Here is a 20,353-nt window from a genome sequence, read left to right as displayed (position 1 = left end):
TCGATCCGATATTTATCAAGTATCGACTCCGATATGGAATAAAATTGTAGATCGGGTATCGGTGACAATGGGCCCGATCCGTAGGGGCATCAAATTACAGCGAGAGCGATTCGAAAGCTTACAAAGCAGCCAGCTCTCTAAACGCTCTAGCGGTAATTCTATGCTGTGTGTGACATCACACGCTAGCAACATGCGCAGCACGCAGGCAGCAGGTAAACAGTTTCCAATTCAAACAAGCTAACGTGGACAGAGCAGTTAACAGCATGGAGCGATCACATATTTGGAGTTATTTCCCGCTAGCTATGCCAAAAAGTTCGACAGCTGTTATATACACTCACCTAAAGGATTATTAGGAACACCTTTTCAAATTCTCATTAATGCAATTATCTAATCAACCAATCACATGGCAGTTGCTTCAATGCATTTAGGGGTGTGGTCCTGGTCAAGACAATCTCCTGAACTCCAAACTGAATGTCAGAATGGGAAAGAAAGGTGATTTAAGCAATTTTGAGCGTGGCATGGTTGTTGGTGCCAGATGGGCCGGTCTGAGTATTTCACAATCTGCTCAGTTACTGGGATTTTCAAACACAACCATTTCTAGGGTTTACAAAGAATGGTGTGAAAAGGGAAAAACAACCAGTATGCGGCAGTCCTGTGGGCGAAAATGCCTTGTTGATGCTAGAGGTCAGAGGAGAATGGGCCGACTGATTCAAGCTGATAGAAGAGCAACTTTGACTGAAATAACCACTCGTTACAACCGAGGTATGCAGCCAAGCATTTGTGAAGCCACAACACGCACAACCTTGAGGCGGATGGGCTACAACTGCAGAAGACCCCACCGGGTACCACTCATCTCCACTACAAATAAGAAAAAGAGGCTACAATTTGCAAGAGCTCACCAAAATTGGACAGTTGAAGACTGGAAAAATGTTGCCTGGTCTGATGAGTCTCGATTTCTGTTGAGACATTCAGATAGAGTCAGAATTTGGCGTAAACAGAATGAGAACATGGATCCATCATGCCTTGTTACCACTGTGCAGGCTGGTGGTGGTGGTGTAATGGTGTGGGGGATGTTTTCTTGGCACACTTTAGGCCCCTTAGTGCCAATTGGGCATCGTTTAAATGCCACGGCCTACCTGAGCATTGTTTCTGACCATGTCCATCCCTTTATTGCCACCATGTACCCATCCTCTGATGGCTACTTCCAGCAGGATAATGCACCATGTCACAAAGCTCGAATCATTTCAAATTGGTTTCTTGAACATGACAATGAGTTCACTGTACTAAAATGGCCCCCACAGTCACCAGATCTCAACCCAATAGAGCATCTTTGGGATGTGGTGGAACGGGAGCTTCGTGCCCTGGATGTGCATCCCACAAATCTCCATCAACTGCAAGATGCTATCCTATCAATATAGGCCAACATTTCTAAAGAATGCTTTCAGCACCTTGATGAATCAATGCCACGTAGAATTAAGGCAGTTCTGAAGGCGAAAGGGGGTCAAACACAGTATTAGTGTCATGATTCTGCCATCATGTCCTTGATTTTTCAGTCTTGTGGAAGGATCATGGCAGACCCATGTTTTGTGTACAAGCGCATGGCCTGTTGTTTGGGCCATGTGCTTGTGTTGTCTCGTTACGTGACCCCGCCCCCTTGTTATCCTCGTCTTGTCATTAATGCCTTGTCAGCGTCACCTGTTCCCCTCATTAGTTTCTCCCTATTTAATCCCCTTGTGTTTGCTGTCCTGGGTCGTTTCATTGTGTGTCGTAACTCGTTGTATCTGTGATAGTGTGTGATTCACTGTGAGAATCTCTTCTGTCATGATTCTGCCATCATCTCCTTGATTTTTCCTAGTCTTGTGGCAGGATCATGGCAGACCCATGTTTTGTGTACAAGCAAATGGCCCAAACAACAGGCCATGCGCTTGTACACAAAACATGGGTCTGCCATGATCCTGCCACAAGACTAGGAAAAATCAAGGACATGATGGCAGAATCATGACAATTAGTATGGTGTTCCTAATAATCCTTTAGGTGAGTGTATATGCAATGTCAATGTTCCAAGGGGTGGTGATAAAGCTTCGAATTATAACATCTCCAGAGATTTCATTCTAAAGAGCATTAGAAAGACAGCTGGCTCATGTTTATTTAGAATGTGTACTAAGCTGTGAAGCTTTTTTGTCAGTTTCAGCTCTTTTGTTTATTGTACTGTACATTGGATTTAAAATGTATGTTTGCACTAACAAAATTATTATAAAGAGTTTTTTGTTTCTGTTTTTATTTTTACATGTTTTACAAAGCTTGTGAAGCTGTTGGTTTATTCTGCTGTTTTTGTATTGGATGTTAAATTCCCAGTTTCAGTAAACCATTACAAAGACCTACTGACTCCTGTTTATTTTGAATGTGTACCAAGCTAGTGAAGCTATTGGTTTACTTGCAGTTGTTGCACAATTAGCTATTTTATAAAATAATTCACTACATTTGTCTCTGTTTCTTAATTTGTTTTACAAAGTTAAGAAAGTAATGTTTAAGTCAAGCCTGCCTGATGCCTTTCACAAAAGAATGATCCCAGTCTGTTCCACACAGTGAGGCATACTGTTTATTAGGCAATTCAGCACTGTTTTTATTTTAGTATCGGATCGGTGATCGGTATCGGACGATACTGAATCCCAGATATCGGTATCGGAGGCAAAAAATGCTGACCTGAGCATCCCTATTGCAAACCACAGATGAGGATATGATGTGGAGTTATGGCTAAAACACTAAGCATCTGTGACCTGTACTGTTGATGAGGGAAGCAGTGTCTGACAAAATTGTGCTGAAGTGAGTCGAGACTTGTGGACAGAGTCAAAACGGCCCTCCTGGGGCCATAAAGCAAGAACTAACCCGTCTATCCATCAATGCCTGCAAATCCACAAATGTCCAAGCCATTTGTGTCCGTGGCTTTGAAATGTACTTCAAATAAAGACAAATCATCTGCCAGTATTGTCCGATGCAAGCCATTTTCATGAATCCCATTTATTGCAATCAGCAAATGATGATGAATGTCACCATGGGAAAAAGGGATTGATTATCTCGTTGTTTGGTAAATACCATTTCTCTTGGACTGTTCTTTTTCAACACCTTTGATGGCACAGATGGCAAACCTTTTGAAATTATTCTGAGCAAATCTAAAAATAATATTGTATGAGTCAGACTTAATGCACATGTGAGAAGAAATTTAAAAATGGCGTTGTTTTCTGTTTGGAGAACTTTTGTGAGGTGAAAGCAAGTCAATTTTAGCCAAATTCTGTGTTTTCTTTTCTTTTCTTATTTAAATTAGTCATAGTTTATAAAGGATATAGCAGCTCTACACTAATGCATTTCTAAACTGCATATTCACCTTTCAGTCTTGCATATTCAGTCTTGTCCTTTGAAGGGTACACAGAAGCAGGAATACTGACTTCCCTCGTCTGGAGTGCTACCAAAATGAATCTATATGATGTTCCAACAAGTTATGAGTCATCATCTCAGTCCTCCAACTCCTCAGAGCAAGTTCTCTAATAATATATGTGCAAACTTTAGATTTGAACATTTCCATTCTTAGCTGCCAGCTACTGTATGCCAAAAAATATCAGTTATCGAAGTCAATATCAATGAAAACAGATATGGCTCATTCAAAGCTCTGAATAAATGAGTCCAACAAGCCACACTACAAGCATATTCTGAGTCATGAATTGCTCTCACGCAGCCTTCAGGAACCACAGTAACAAATAACACCATGGAGTGCAACACTAGGTCCTTCTGACTGAATACATGTAACAGTTCTATTCTCCAAGAGAATGAAAGAGGGATACAGTAACAGACTGTTCAGTTTGCTTATGGAAAATAAATATGCCACCATTGTTCGTTGTATGGGATCTCGGAAAGCATTTTAAAGCACAACTGGACAATCACACTAAACTTTATGTGGCTACAAACTTTTTCTGTGGTGTTCTGTGAAATCGCCAACAACAACAACAAAACCATATATACACATATATTGTACACCAAATATGTTCTGATTGGATTTTATTGGGTTGTTCCTCAAATTTCCTCACAGGAAACGTGTCAAGCTTTGATAGGACCAGTCTTTCCTCTTGACTCATAAAGTTCCAAGTTTATAATTTTGCTAAACACAATTATAAACTAAAATAAATTGGAAAAATAGAAAGGTACAATTACTTGACAAATATTTGTTCTGTTATTTTCGTAGCTGGCAAAAATATTAGAGTGGGAGGATAGATCAGGGTCAGACTCATTTCAACACTTACCCTGTCCTGCAGTGAGAGTGAAATGGAACAACCAGGTCTATTTGTGGAATAAACCATTCAAAAAAATAACACCCTTAAAACCACCCAGCTGATACATTCTCTAGATTAGAATTCTCTAGATTTGTCCAGGGCTTTACCATCAATCAAAGTGAGATACTGTTACTGTCTCTAGAGATGTCATGTCTGACATTTTTAGCATGAAACGAGATGAAATATCTAGATAAAAAAAAAAAACATCCTGACCACAAACTAGCTATACATACTATACATGCATATAGCCCTCAACCTCATGTCTTTGGTTTACATAAAAAAAAAAATCTATACAATACAGTACACACACACACACACACATTTTTTATACTGTACAAACTGTATATTCTACCCCCCTACACCAGGGGTGTCCAAACTCGATCCTGGAGGGCCATTGTCCCGAGTTCCAACTTGCCTCAACACACCTGCCTGGAAGTTTCTAGTATGCCTAGTAAGACCTTAATTAGCTGGTTCAGATGCATTTAATTGGGGTTGGAGCTGAACTCTGCAGGAAACCCATGCCCTGCCCTACACTAACTGTACGTTCACACCGCCGCCGACTTGAGCGGCAAAGAAGCTCTGGCCGCCCTGTCAAGGACGCTTGTCAAAAAATACGGGGAAGCTCGTTGACGCTCTGACGTAGCAGGGAGAAAAGAGGTGTCACAACATGAAATGTAATAAACAGAAAAAACAAGCAATACATTGAAGAAACCTTTTATAACGACAGCATTTTTATAACCGTTTTGGTCAAATTTTGTCTGGGAAAAAAAAAGAATAATTAGCTATTATTATTATTATTATTTGCATTAGGCTATTATTTGCATTAGAGCAATTGGTCAAATCGGTGTCACTGTGAGCAAATGAATTGCATTCCTGCTTAAAACGAGCGTTCGTAAATATTTCAAATAAAAGTTTTCAATTCTCAAATGTGTATAACTGGATCATTATGGATAATCGGAAAGTTGTTGTGTTTGGTGCTGCTTTATTGTATTTGCGGAGAAGACGTCGGACTCTGAGATTTTTGGGTTCATGACACCTTCCAGGACCGTTATCAATTCGGAGAGTATCAAAGGCTGGTGCAGTTCTTTTGTAACTGTTCCCTATAAGCAAACAACGTCATGTCATAAAAAATAGGAAACCCAGCAACGGCGATTATTAGCTTCTCCTCCATTTTCTCGGAACTAATGTTTTGGTAGGAACGAAAGTTTACATCGTATGTTTCTCCGGAATCAGCCAGCGCGAAGGACGTCTATATTCCGATTGGTTGCTGGTGTTTTGCCGCTGCTTGCCGCTGAACCACGCCATAACTCATTACCATAAAGTTGAGCTTCTTTCAACTTTCTGATTGACGCTCAAAACGCCCAAAACGCAACACAGATGGATTTGACGCTCCTTGCAGCTGAGAGAAGCCAGCTTCCATTGAAAATTAATGACTTCCGGCCGCTTTGGAAGCTCAAGTCGGCGGCAGTGTGAACGTACAGTAACCCTTTCTGTATTTTTACATTTTTAATAAAACAATGTTTAGTATGTTTTTAAAACCATTTTAATTACGAGGACTCAGGAAATGTCCTCATAAACCATGTTTACATTGAAATACCAGTGTAATTACCCCATGTCATTATACAAATTTCCTCATATAAATCATATAAACAAGTGCGCGCACACACACACACACACACACTCTCTCTCTCTCTCTCTCTCTCTCTCACACACACACACACACACACTGAGAAATATTATTACAATTTAAAATAACTGTTTTCTATTTTAATTTATTATTTTCAGCAGCCATTACATATAGCAGCATATATACTGCACATATATATATATATATAAACATTTACAAATATTAATTATACATAAAATACTGGAAAATACTGCAAAATACTGTTTCATATACATATTTAAAGCTCCAGTCCGTAACTTTTCCTCTTTGTCGCCATCTCTCTGTTCGAAATCTGTAACTGCAGTGATTCGCGGAATTATTATCTTTACGTGGGTTGTAAATCGGCATGAAACAGCGCGGATGAACACAGTGCTTTGAGGCGAGTGCTGCTGTCAGTCACCGCGCTGTGTGGATACTGGCATACAGAATCACAGATTCACTTTTTGAAAGTTTGACCAACATAAGAATTTTCATAAGAAAATGTCTTCTGAACAAGTAAGTAACATCCATTTTTGTTCTGACCAACTAAGGGGGAAAAAGCATTCGACATGATAAGCTTCGTTAGATTTAATCAACGCGATTTACAGCAACCGTGCAAATTATAGCCTACTTTGTTCTCAAATTCATGTTAACAACATCACATCAGCATTGCGTGACTAATGTTAAATTTAATGTGTTTTATGGTTAACTGTGTAGTTCAGAATTCATATTCTCCATAATAGCAAAACGAGAAAGGCACAACAAAGGAAACTCCATAACTGTGTGAATTAAGAAAACGTACGGTTACACGATTGAACTATTGAAATGTCTTAACTTACTTGTTCAGCAGAAAAAAGCCGTCTCTTCTTCCGTTTTGAACCCCTTCATAACACGGAGTTCACGCACTTTTCAAAAGCCCCGCTGATGTTTAAATCCTTGTGTTCGCATGAGACGGTTTCTTTCTCTTTCTCTAGCCACCTTAAATCCGAAGTACGAAGTCTTTTGGGTTTTATAACTGCTGAATCTCCAGTTGACACTGATGATTGTTGTTTGGATCTTTCTGGATGCCATAAGTTTAATTATGTAAAGTGCTGCGAGAAAAGCCTATACATCTAAACATCTCGTCACGCGCAGTATAGCCGGCTAGCCGAAACTCCTTCTTTATGTGTACGGGTGTGACGTAATGACGCAAAGACATGCTCGAATTTCCCGCGGAAACCCACCAGTACCACTGGAATTACAGTAAAATCATTATTACAAGCTAACCGTTTTGAATCTAGCTATGGCAAGCAGATAGTTTTGACCACTGGCAGAATAAGTTTTTTTTTAATATAATTATTTTGGATTATTTTTAACTTAAAAAAGTTACGGACTGGAGCTTTAATATATACTGCATTATTGGAAAAATTGGCTTCCGTTGTGCAAAAGTCACTGTTTTCCTTTAACACTGAATCTTGCTGAATTGATTCAGACACATTCAGTATGGCATAATAAAAAGATAAATACAATACATTTTGGACCTGGTCTTGAGATATTAAAAGGGATACGGCTTTAAAGAGAATAATGCATTGTATCACATCATGACACAAACTGTAAAGTGAAAATTAGTGGTGAATGAATGTGTCTATTTTCCAGTATGGATGTGCTAAAATGACACAAAGCTAAGCCTAATCAAACAGACAAACAATTTCCTGCCAAGCTTTGCAATAAAAAAAATTGTCTGTGAGGATGTAAGAGATTGAAGGTTAAATACTGTCTTGATTAATGTTCCATTTTCAGAAATCCTTCAATCTAGCAGTTGGCAAACTTTTTAGGAGACAGTTACTGATGTCTTTATAACAAGGTGATAGAGGTTATGAGGCAGCAACGGAAAATTCTACGGAAAGAAAAAATAACCTACTGTAGGAGAGCTGTCATAAGGCTGTCATCAGGGAAGCACATACATTAGTGACTTTTAAATCTCGTCTCAAAACATTTTATTTTAGAATTGCTTTTAGTTGATCATTCATTTTACCTGTTTTATTTGTGTATTTAAGTGTGTAGTTTTTAAAAAATGTAAAAAAAAAATAATTATTTATTTATTTTTAATTTTTTTAACTTTTTCTTTTTTTATGTTTGCCTGTAAGGCGCTTTGAGAAAGCAACTTTTAAAGGCGCTATATACAATAAATGTATTATTATTATTATAAAGCCACTGTGAGGGAAAGGACAAAAACACGTCCGGTTGTTATTTGTTTCACATCAGCTAGAAATGGTTTTCCTTCAATTAAGGTCAGCTGTTGAATTGTGCTTTATAAAAGCCACCTGTATACTTGGAGAGCAATCACAATCTAGTCTATTTTTGGATTGCCCCCATCTGTGCTTGAAGCACCTATAAAATAGGCAATTTTACAGGTGGAACCGTGAATCAGTCAGCTGTGTCTGAGGGATAACCGATCTGGGCATGTGAAGATGCCTGCAGCTTGACAGCCTGGTGGATTGAAGGACCACACAGCTCATGTCATTTACTCGGAATGAAAAAAGCACTGAGAAAAAGAAAAATCACAGGAAACCAGTGGCTTTTGCTTTTCAATTTACACTTTTACTTTAACAATTTGTTCTAGCATATCTTGTAACACAGCAGATTGTTATGACAAATTGCAAAAGTAATCATGCAAATTGAGATTTGTTTTTTGTTTTGTTTTTTTTCTCTTTCCCTCTCTCAACATTTTCAACAATTGCTGAACTATGTTTCTGATGTGCTCAAGGAGAAGTGACATGCTGTTATCCACAGAGACATGCAACCTCTAATTGCTTTCAAAAGCCATTTCCTATGATACTTGGCCGCAGCAGAAGTTCATTTGCATCCTATGAAGAAGGTGTCTTATTTTTTCTAAGTGCGCTTGCCAAACAGGTCACGCTTTCTCGCGCTAATTATGCTATGAGTCATCATTACCTGCGCATCATGGCCCCATAAAAAAGTAAAAATAGACAGAGAACAAGATGGAGAACTGTACTAATTAACATGGCAGGCTCACCCTGTTTGCTGATTTTCCTCAAATGCAGAAAAGACACACCAAACTTTTTTAAGGCTATTATTTTTGCTTGTTGACGAATGTTTTGGGATATATTTGATTCCACGGTTCACCAACTCTAGAAAGCACATTGTCAAAGAGTTACAAGATAATTTAGTTTTTAACTTGATCTTATTAGTTAGGGTAGGTCTGACAGCTAATGAAGGGATTTAACAAGTTGTTTTAATTCAGCTTTGCTAATTGTCCTGTTCCAGAGTCATTCCCCCAGAAAACGAGGACAGGTTTAAATGTTACCAACTGCTACAAAATAAAATTTAAATACAGGCACTACCATTCAAAAGGATCAGTAATATATATATAAAAAAGAAATTAATACTTTTATTCAGCACGGGTGTATTAAATTGATAAAAAGTGCCAGTAAATACTTTTACATTGTCACAAAATATTTTTCCAAATAAATGCTGTTCTTTTGAAATTTATATTCATCAAAGAGTTCTGAAAAATATTATGCAGCACATAATAAGCAATATTAAGCATTAATAATAAGACATGTTAAGTTCTTATGTTACCAAATCAGCATATTAGAATCATTTCTGAAGGATCATGTAACACTGAAGACCGGAGTAATATTTCACAATATTACACTGCTTTTACTGTAATTTTGATCAAATAAAGGCAGACTTCTTTCAAAAACATTACAAAATCTTACCGACCCCAAACTTATGAACGGTAGTGTATAATATAAGCAAAATAAATAGAACAATGTCTTACCTGTTTTAACTTTTTCAGGTCTTCATCCAACTCAAGATTGTCCAAAATAACAGCCACAAAAAGGCTCAGAAGGATCTAAAACACAAGAGCATATTGAATTTAGATTGCTGGCGGGACAAAGCAAATAAACCATTTGAAGACATTTAAGACCATTCTTTTTTATCAGACACGCATCTTAATTGAACGTCTGAAGGTCCCAGCAATTTTAAGACATTAACATGGCTTCAATATTCTCAGTCATGCATTGTCTATAGGTGTATTGTGCTGACAGGTTTTGACAAATAAACTGTCATGCAAACGTGAGTTCTGTCCAAGATGTAGTTCTGAATCCAACAATAAAAATAATGTTTGATAAAAGAAGTGTAGTGGCCATGCCATGTCAGAGAGAGAAAAAAAAGTTGTCACCATGAACAGCATACTGTACAAGAGGTATATAATGCTCAGGACAACAACGAAATAATGATTTACAGTAGTAGATCAATAATGGATTCACAGCTGACCGTGGCTTAGATGTCATCAGTGCTTAGATATTAAATGACAAACTAAAGCTGTCCTCAAATGCATTAGGCGTTGCTTCTTTTCTTTTCATCATATTTTCTTTTTTTCCATGACAGGAAATGAATAAATGATTCAGCCGTGTCTTGATTACATGCTCGATCTGTTCTGTCATTAGTGTGCGCTCTCATTCAAATGTCAAATTTAAACGGCTGCTCCTCACTCACTCAAACTTGTCAAAAGACCAGAGTACATTTTGTTCTCCACAGAGGACATTTCCAAGAAATGGTAAACACGGATCTATAGTACTTCATGTGCAAATATTTAATTATCTTTGCAGAGTATTTGTGCATTGCATTGTGAAGCTCTATCATGTCAATAAACTGCTCCAATGGTTGGTTCAATAAACAACAACAACAAAAAACAAGTAAATTTGGATGCTGTCACTTTAAGACCAATATACTCGTGCACTTTCTTTCACAACTGTTTACGTTCACTTAAGACATAAATGACTGTTTACTTGCAAAGACATGATCACTTTGACACATAAGTATGCGTATTTAACCGTTTAAGCTCAATTAGCCTGCAAAAAGCACTCAGTTCAGTTCTCACGCGCTTTATGAGCGGCAGCTTCATATTAGTCCTTGGGCCAAGACCCAAAATTTCACGCATTGGTACCATCTGGGTGGGCAAATTCTAGTTGTGATTTTTTACATCCTATGCATCCCTAGATAATGTTTTGACATGATAACCCTTGCCAACTGGCAGTTTAGTAGTGGTTATGACCGCTTGAAGTGACTGACCCCTGTAAGCGGAAAAAATGGCAAAAGTACCTTCCATGGAAATAATCTGGTTCATCCAGTTGATAATTCATCAAGTGGTTCATTCATCACAAATAAAGTAGGTTCCAAATTAGTGAAATAATGAGATAAAGGCAATCATTCCAAAATAAATGGCTAAAAATTGGTAAATTTGGGAGTTTTAGCATGTCAAACCGTAATACCCCAATATCATGAAATAGTCTAGCCAACTAGGTGAACCCGGAAATGTTGAGTACACCAACGTTTTATTGCAGAAATGTGAAGTATGGGTCCCCAGCATACAGAAACGGCCGGATGCTAATTAATTTGCATATGTTGAGCAATTAGCATGATTAGCATTATTAGCTTAATTGTCCATTTTCACCAGATATTTTGCACTGTATGGTCAATTTCTACAATATGTGAGTGGTTTTTAGAGGATGCTGATTTCATTTTTGGCAATTTCAGATTTCAAAGAGATAATTTTATGACATATTTTGATTTATTTAGGCAGATTATGATTACTTTCAGGCATAATTTTCGGTTATTTTTATGGTAAACAAAATAATTTTACATTTCACAATCATGAGTGCTATTGTGAATGTTGATGCATTGTTTTCCGGGTGTAGCGAGGCTGAATCCCATCCTGACACTTTTAAAAATTAAAAATTGCTTTTTGGATAAACGATGAATCTTTGTTAGGCTGAATGTCATGCATTTCTGGAGGAAAAATCAATGCGGGTATTTAACATAACTTGGATCATGAAACTGTACGATACATATTAATGGGGTAGGTCTTTAAGACACCCATTGAGATGACATCACCTAAACCCATCACCATGTGTGATCAACGAACCACGCTACAGTTTCGTAGAATTCTTGAAAAACTTGAAGAGTCTGTTGGTTTATTTGTATAGGTTGTATAGTATTTACAGTCATTACGTTCCTGTGTATATTGCGTGAATGACCGGTGGTTGGGCAGATATTGTATTTTGCGGTAGGTGGTATGCCATACGGAACCGTTGCCACTGAAACTGCATATTAACGCACCAGTGGGGCTCGACAGCCTTACAAACGGGTTGGCGCGTATGGTTGGGTTGCGGAGAGATTGTGGTTAGGTCTCAGCAGCAGGAGGGATGTAGAGGTCAGTAAGCTGGGCTGAGTTGAGTGGGGGACGGAGGGGGGTGACTCTGGGACGCCAGAGTCACTGTCGAGCCCTCTTGAGGTGTCGTGGGCTAGTCGACGAAACACTGAGGATGGAAGGTGCCCACTTGAAGACCCTGGAGATGTCCCCTACTCAGCTCAATCCAGACGGTTGTCGTGCTGGTCCACTAGGGAGACCACACTGTAGTTGCAGCCGTCGTGTGTGCTGACGCGCCAAGTACACTGCAGTCGTTAACGCCGGACAGAAGGGGAGTCACACCACCATATGGAAAGAAGCGTAAATGGATGGAGAAGTATAGTTTACTGTAAAGCTACGTCTTAGTGTTGCTTATCTTGGCAAAAGGCAAGTACAAATCAGCATGAAGTTTTAACATCTACTCTCGTGTAATGGAAATCATGTACAAATATACACTATATACATGCCATACAAGAGTGCAAGTCGCTAGGGCAACGCCCGAATGGCAGAAGGGCTGCCCAGGTTGGTCCGCAAGGCACAAGATCCAACGAGGACCCAGTTAAAACTCTGTAGGACGCAAGAGTTAAAACTGAGTCTGGGCAACCCGGGTCAGCCCGCCAGACGCAAGGCTAAGCAAGAGGGCCTCACCTCCGCACCCCAACAAAGCACACACTGGCTACCACCTTCAGGCAAACTGCTATGCCTCACAATTAATGAACAAAAGGCAGCCTCATCATATTCACTGTTCGTCTGTTCTGTCATCATCTTCTCCAGACCCTTCATCCCTCTCTTTGTGTTCTTGGTGTTGTGTAAGTATGTTGCAGCATATACCATCATTGCCTTTGCAGGAACAATAACTGGTACAGGCCAGACCTGCAGCTGCACAGCTGCACTTTGCTGATGTGCAAGGTTTCAACCCGGCTTTGCAACCAAAGCTGACAACAGCTAAAAAAGCAGGAGGAGCAACTTGACTTGACTCCTGGGTGGGCATAATCAGTTCCTCTCCTTCCTTTAGGCCCATCTTCTTGTTCCATCCAAACAAGGTGATATCCACAGCAGGTGGATCAGGCTGGTCTGCAGCTTTCCATAGCAGCACCTGTAGGCTGGCACGTCTTCCATGAAGGCGCATATTGCGCTCTGTAGCAGTTAGTGTCTTCATTGCTGGGGGACTGTTCCGCTTCCGGTAAATTTCATACCGGGTTGCATCCAAGGTTACAGGAACTCTCTGATTGTACAGAGCCAGAAAGAAAGCCCTTGTTGCTTTTGTGATCTGTAAATCTGTGGCTTCTGCCTCTCTAATACAGTGGAGAAGCTTATAAGGTACGACTCTCACGGCCTTGAATGCAGACACCTTCCCCTTCCCGACAGGATATGAGGTGGTATCACATCCCGAAAGAGCATGCATGGCCAGAATGGAACCACATTGGTCACCCAGATGGATTATTTTCTTTAATCTTCTTTAAGCAAAACGGAGCAACTGTGTCTAAAGTACTAGAAAAAAGAGAGTTAAAAGTTTATGTCGCAATATCAAGTTCTTCTAGGCTATCCGGGATGCTGAAATGATGGAACTGATCAGGAAGATTATTAATAAAGCAATCTTTAGTGGCAGAAGTGATAGTTCTAACATATTTGTAACAAGGAGTCGGCTTTGCAGCCTTGGCTAAATGATGTTTACACGAGACTAGATAATGATCTGAGATGTCATCGCTCTGCTGCAGAATTTCAACGGCATCAACATCTATTCCATGTGATAATATTAGATCTAGAGTATGATTACGGCAATGAGTAGGTCCTGACACGTGTTGTCTAACTCCAATAGAGTTAAGCATATATTTAAATGCCAATCCCAATGCATCTTTTTTGTTATCTACATGTATATTAAAATCACCAACAATTACGATTTCATCTGCAGCCAGTACTAACTCTGATAGAAAGTCAGCAAATTCTTTGATAAAGTCTGTATGGTGCCCTGGTGGCCTGTATACAGTAGCCAGCACAAATTCAAACGTGATTTATCATTTACACTCGATGTTGTTACATTAAGCACCAACACTTCAAAATAATTATATTTGAAACTAGACTTCTTAGTAATTTTGAAAGTATTACTATAAATTACAGCAACACCTCCCCCTTTGCCTTTCAGACGAGGTTCATGTTTATAACAGCACTCATTTAAAGTAATGTAATTGTTTGGTTTTAGCCAGGTTTCTGTCAAACACAGCACATTTAGGTTATAGTCTGTAATCATATCATTAACAATAAGTGCTTTTGAAGTAAGGGATCGAATATTCAGCAACCCAAGCTTTATCATTTGCTCAATTGTATTATATCTGTTTTTTATTTGTTGAACATCATTTAAATTTTTACCCTTAGATGGGTTTGGAGGTTTTTTGTATTTCCTAATTCGGGGAACAGACACAGTCTCTATATGATGATATCTAGGTGAAAGAGGCTCTAAGTGATGGGATTTGTCTGACCTCAGTGACGTGAGACAGCTGGCAGACGGTCGGTTTAGCCAGTCTGTCTGCTTCCTGACCTGAGCCCCAGATTGTCATGTTTGAGGTCTAAGACTATGTGCCATATTACTAGAGAGAAGAGCAGCACCAGCCCAGGAGGGATGAATACCATCTCTTTTCAACAGGTCAGGCTTGCCCCAAAAACTTTTCCAATTTTCTATGAACTCTATATTATTTTGCGTAGGGGTGCTCCGATCAGGATTTTTGGGGCCGATTACCGATCGCCGATTACTGGAAGCTGTATCACCCGATACCGATACCGATCACCGATTACAGGGTCTATTTGAAGACTTCTTTTTATCATGTAGCATTACTTATTAAACTATATTTAACAACAATGTACATTAAGTATTACATTTAAGAGAAGACAATGCATAATGAATTGACACCTGTGTATTTATTTGCAAGCAGCATGTATTAACATAGCAGCTTGGTTATTGGGAGCAGCTTAGGGCTTGACAAACAACTTTCCTGTAGAATATAAAATAAAATTAATAAAAGACAGAACATCTGAGTCTTTAAATTTAGCTTTAGACTACTTTAAACTAAAAACAAAAAGGCTATAGCCAAAATAATGTTTTGAGTCAGTCAGCCATCAGTTTTTCTAATACACTTAAAGGACCACAGGTAGTAAAGTGCACAGCAAAAAAAAAAAAAAAAAACTAACAACTTCCATATCTGTATCTATAACTTTGCTTTTTTCTGGGATGCTTAGTCAGATTTTGTGGGCGTTTAGAGAGGAAGAGAGAGGTAGACCTTTTGTGTGTGTGTGTGTGTGTGTGTGTGTGTGTGTGTGTGTGTGTGTGTGTGTGTGTGTGTGTGTGTGTGTGTGTGAAGAACCCTTGCAAAATTATTTTAAACAGATTAAGAAAGCCACCACTACTGGTCACATCTATGGTTAGATTGTTTTTTTTTAGATCCAGTGAAGTCTGTCCCACCATGTACCTAATATAAATAAATAAAACATCTTCAGTTAACTAGCAGATCATTCATTTAGTTCGCTATTAAATAAGAAATCTAGCGCTAAAATGTGTTTTTGAACTCAAGCTGCACGCTCGTTGCCGCGGCGATCAGTTGCATGGATACAGTCCTCTGTGCCTCGCGCAGTCTTCACTCGGACGCGCGCTTCAATCTATCGCTGTTGCGGACTCTATTCATTCCGGTGTAATCACAAAATAAAACACAAACGTATCCTTGCTTGATATAACTGTAACCGCTGATGAACATATTCAGTTTTGATGAGAGAAAAAATATGTACGAATGATTTGACGGACGCACGGGGGGGGAGGGGGGCGGTGTCGGGGGGTGGTTGGATAAATTTTTGTCATTGGTTGTTGCGTTAAATCTTACCCAGATACAATAGTGCTATTTTCTGATTGGCTATTGTGTAGCTCGACAAACAACACCAGAGGAAACGCGCTTGATTCATGCCGGTTCCACAGTGAGAGCGGCGCAGCCAGAGTTTTGGCCGCTGCGGCATATTAAATATATTACAAATAGTTTTTCAGCGTGAGAAATACAATGTGTGGCGGGAGAGCGTGACAAAAGACCGAAATGAGTGACTGTCACGCTCAATGCTTGACACTTGAGAGCCCTGTTGTAGAATTGCCAGACCGGTGAAGCCATTTTTACCAGGGCGTAAAAAAATTGTCTCGCGAGTTTTGCGTCATCTGATCGGCTTTTCTGGATCGGCCTTTATAGAGACCGCCGATCACACATCCCAAAGCAATTATCGGCCGATTATGATCGGCGACGATTAATCGGAGCACCCTTAATTTTGCGGACACCATTTAGACAGCCACCCATTGAGTGATGACAATCTGCTAACTATCTCATCACTCCTGCGAACAGGAAGAGGGCCAGAGCAAATTACAGTGCCTGACATCGTACTTGCGAGTTCACACACCTCTTTGACATTAATTTTGGTGGAGTCGAAAATCATTAGTGCCGACGTGAATAATAATCTTAGATAATTTACGATTAGCATTAGCCAGCACTTTTAAATTTGCTTTGATGTCAGGTGCTCTGGCTCCCGGCAAACATGTGACTATGGTGGCTGGTGTCTCTATTTTCACGTTCCGTGTAATAGATGTCCTTGTACACATCAAAGACAACATCTATACGCTGGCTCTTCCCCCCTTCGTGCAGCTTGTTGTCCAGAGCTGAGACAGCCAACTGCGCAAAGGAATTGTCTTGGCCCTTCAGTTTCTGTAACAGGCTCATTCCATCAATGGCGGTTGTTAATGGCTCTGGGATTTCCTCAGCTGGGGACACGCTCTTCTCCAACTCTCTGGCCAAAACTGCCTTGTTGGTCTTGCGTAGAGACCCATCCTTTTTAGCTAGGACCCAAGGCAGAGGTCCCAGAGGATGAGCCAAGTCATGCGAGTCATGTGCTCCAAAAATGGTCTAGGTCTTTAAGGGTTAATATCTACCTGAAATTCAACGTTTCTTATTTTCTTGTGTTACAAAGCTGTTACCTAATAAATTCCACATGAACCTGAAAACAAAACTTATTGAAATATATTATACAAAAATTAAGAACAAATCGTACGTACATTTTATGACTTTCCAATGGTAGACAGAGTCGACAATACATGTTATTTTTCTTTTCTTTTATATTTTTTACAACTCAAAACAACAAAATATCAGTGTGAATTCAAAGATATCGACATTTTGATATTTAAGATATTTTGACATTATTTTTGACATATATTGATATTTTGACATATAAGATATTGATATTTACAAATATTTTAGTTTGCTTGGTATTAATATTAGATCACTGTTATTATGGTATTGGGCGTTTGTGTATTTTTCAAAAATAATTCTAATTCATAAAAGTAGGAAAATGCAATTCTAAAAAAAAAGTATAAAAAACTGGGACTGTGGAAAGGTTATCATATTAAAAATAACTTATATTAACCCCATAAACAATTTAGTACAGATAAGGTTTTGCCCACCCAGATGGTACCAATATCTGGTCTGGCCCATGGACTATATGTGCACTAGTGTTGTCAAAAGTACCGACTTTGGTACCAACTCGGTACTAAAATTGTGACGAAACCAGTATTTCCCATTTTGAGCGCTGTTGAGCAGATTCTTAAATACCTCTGATTGGCCATTGTGTTCACGCGCTCAACATATTTGTCTCTGATTGGCCATTGTGTTCACGCGCTCAACATATGTCTGTGATTGGCTACAATGATCAACACTTCAAAAACATGTTGTAAATAGACGTCTTTGATGCTCTTCACCAAGCACTTACACAGAACACAGGAGAGCGTTTGAAAGCAGGCATCTTTCAGCGGATCTCTAATATGCTGATAGACAGATCCTATGATAGATTATTGTAGCCAATCACAGACATATATGTTAAGCGCATGAACACAATACAATAGCCAATCAGAGGTGTTTAAGAATCTGTTCAACAGTGCTCAAAATGCTAGAGGTAAATGCTGGTATCGTCACATTTTTAAAATTTCAGTACAACATTAGTGCGCGCGTCTCTCAGATAGCGCTGCAAAACAGTCTCTCTGACAGCATGTGCATATAGCTAAATGAGTTGTCTTTTGGCTGCTTACTGTGCTTCAACGGTTTAAAATCACTTGTTTTTAAACCGCAATACTTAAAAAGCATGCAAAAGATACGCTTTTGTGACTTTAGCAAACGTCACGCGAGTGTAACTTGGAAAGAGACGATAGTCCAAAGTCTCTACCAGTTAATCATGTCTACCGGTATATCGCCCACCCCAGTTGACAGACTATGAATTCCTTAAATTACAGGTTTGTTATTAAAGTGCACAGCCACTCGCCGAACACAAGAATCTGCATAAAATACACAGCAAGTGCAAAATTGAGACACTTGTGAAACAAAAACTAAAGTCCGACACTGTCAAAGATAGCATGCTGTGCTGGAAGCGGCTGTATTTCTACAAAAAATTAAAAGTCTCTCTGCTATTCCAAACTTTCTGCATGGTTTACACACAGCCCTCGGCCGTTCCCTCGAAACGTGACACTCGTCTCACTAGAGAAACAACTGGTAAACCATCAACAAGTCACCAATGGCTAAATGTTTGCCTGTAATATCTGTAATGGGGAGTGACAGGGGCCGTGATGTGGCTGTGAAATGCCCCAAAGACGTGTTTTTTAAAGATAAAAATATGGATGAAGGGAGTGTGTGATGTCAGGTGACAACTGGAAAATACATGTGTGTTAGGATGTTTTCAGAGGCACTTCACTGTCATTTTTCCTAAGAAAGTATTGTTCCTCTTCTTTCTGTTGATGGCTGGGAGGCAGCACAGGAATTTAACCATATCCACTCCATACACTACTTGAATCAGGCAGTTTTCAGGCTACAAGCAGTCTGATAGTCACAAAACAAACCAGGATTTTCCCCTTGAGGTCCTTATAGTCTCTGCTTAACATACTGTAGCAGGCAGTTCTCAATTTGTGTTCTACAGAAAGTCCTACACACAGACTGATCGCCTTTATTCTCACTCACTAAGTACCTGAGTACTTTAGACAGCAGCTAGAGTGCCGCATCTCTTCAAACCACACAAAACTGGCCATTACAGGCTGGAAAACTGCTCTCACTAACATCCAACCTGCTGCAGGATCTCTGAATATGTTCTCTTGATGGCTAGGTAAGCCAGAAGATCAAGAGAAGGAAAGGAGGATGAAGGATTATTCATTTTCTAACAGTCTGGTTGGCTCCCAGCGGCACAAACACAAGCTGTCTTCATTTTAGATGCATTTGCTTTGCTGCTGTGTCCCTGAAAACATAGAGCATGTGCAACACATGGAACTGGGGACCTTTACAAGAAGCCAAAAATGAATGGCAAAAGTAATGAGGAAGAACAGGCTTCAGACATGTTCCATCACACACTGCCAGCTATCTTGTAAGTGTAAACCCTGTGTAAATCCCATGACCACATGCTCTCATAGTTTTACCTTGCATCAAAGATGCCAGAGCAACAATTGTGAGCTGATACGTCACCTGTCATTTTATTTTATTTTATTTTAGATTAGTTTCCAGAATTAGATGCCAGAGCAACAATTGTGAGCTGATACGTCACCTGTCATTTTATTTGATTTTATTTTAGATTTGTTTACAGAATTAGATGCCAGAGCAACAATTGTGAGCTGATACGTCACCTGTCATCTTATTTGATTTTATTTTAGATTTGTTTACAGATTTAGATGCCAGAGAAACAATTGTGAGCTGATACTTCACCTGTCATTTTATTTGATTTTATTTTAGATTAGTTTCCAGAATTACATTTTAAAACCCAGATTATCATACAGTATGTCTGTACCACCATTATATAGTATGTGTCAGTGTAGTGCCAAAACCTGGAAACAAATTAGTATTTTAGACTTTTGTCCTGATGCCAATGGGTTTTTGGTTAAATGGCTGAAATAAGGTCTGTGGTTAACACAAGCTCAAGATATTCTCACATTTTATTCTACAACATAAAATACATCAGTGATTTTTTAAAGTCTTTACTTGTCTTGAAAAGGTGTTGCTAACAAGTGGCTAAATTGGACTACAGAGGTTTCGGGCACATCAAACATCATGACGGCGAACTCGCTAGTCCACTTTCACAGCCTCATTGTTTATGTGCTCTTGCAAACTATTCTAACTCAAACTTGAAAGACTGAAAGAGTTGTTG

The 20,353-nt window shown here is 39.2% G+C and overlaps 1 protein-coding gene across 3 annotated transcripts in view; it reads right to left on the bottom strand.

Annotated features, from left to right (window-relative positions):
• Positions 1 to 20,353, bottom strand: part of nalcn (sodium leak channel, non-selective) — a 92,954-nt gene that overhangs the window by 60,187 nt on the left and 12,414 nt on the right. For all 3 annotated transcript variants that reach the window (XM_056260636.1, XM_056260634.1, XM_056260635.1), the window contains exon 5: positions 9,752 to 9,826. In XM_056260636.1, coding sequence (XP_056116611.1) covers positions 9,752 to 9,826 — 75 coding nt within the window. The remainder of the gene's footprint in view (positions 1 to 9,751; positions 9,827 to 20,353) is intronic.

This window comes from Rhinichthys klamathensis, unplaced genomic scaffold (genome assembly GCF_029890125.1).
Source record: "Rhinichthys klamathensis goyatoka isolate OS25496 unplaced genomic scaffold, OSU_Roscu_1.1 h1tg000177l_1, whole genome shotgun sequence".
Taxonomy (NCBI): Eukaryota; Metazoa; Chordata; class Actinopteri; order Cypriniformes; family Leuciscidae; genus Rhinichthys; species Rhinichthys klamathensis.
This window is presented reverse-complemented; position numbering and strand designations above follow the sequence as displayed.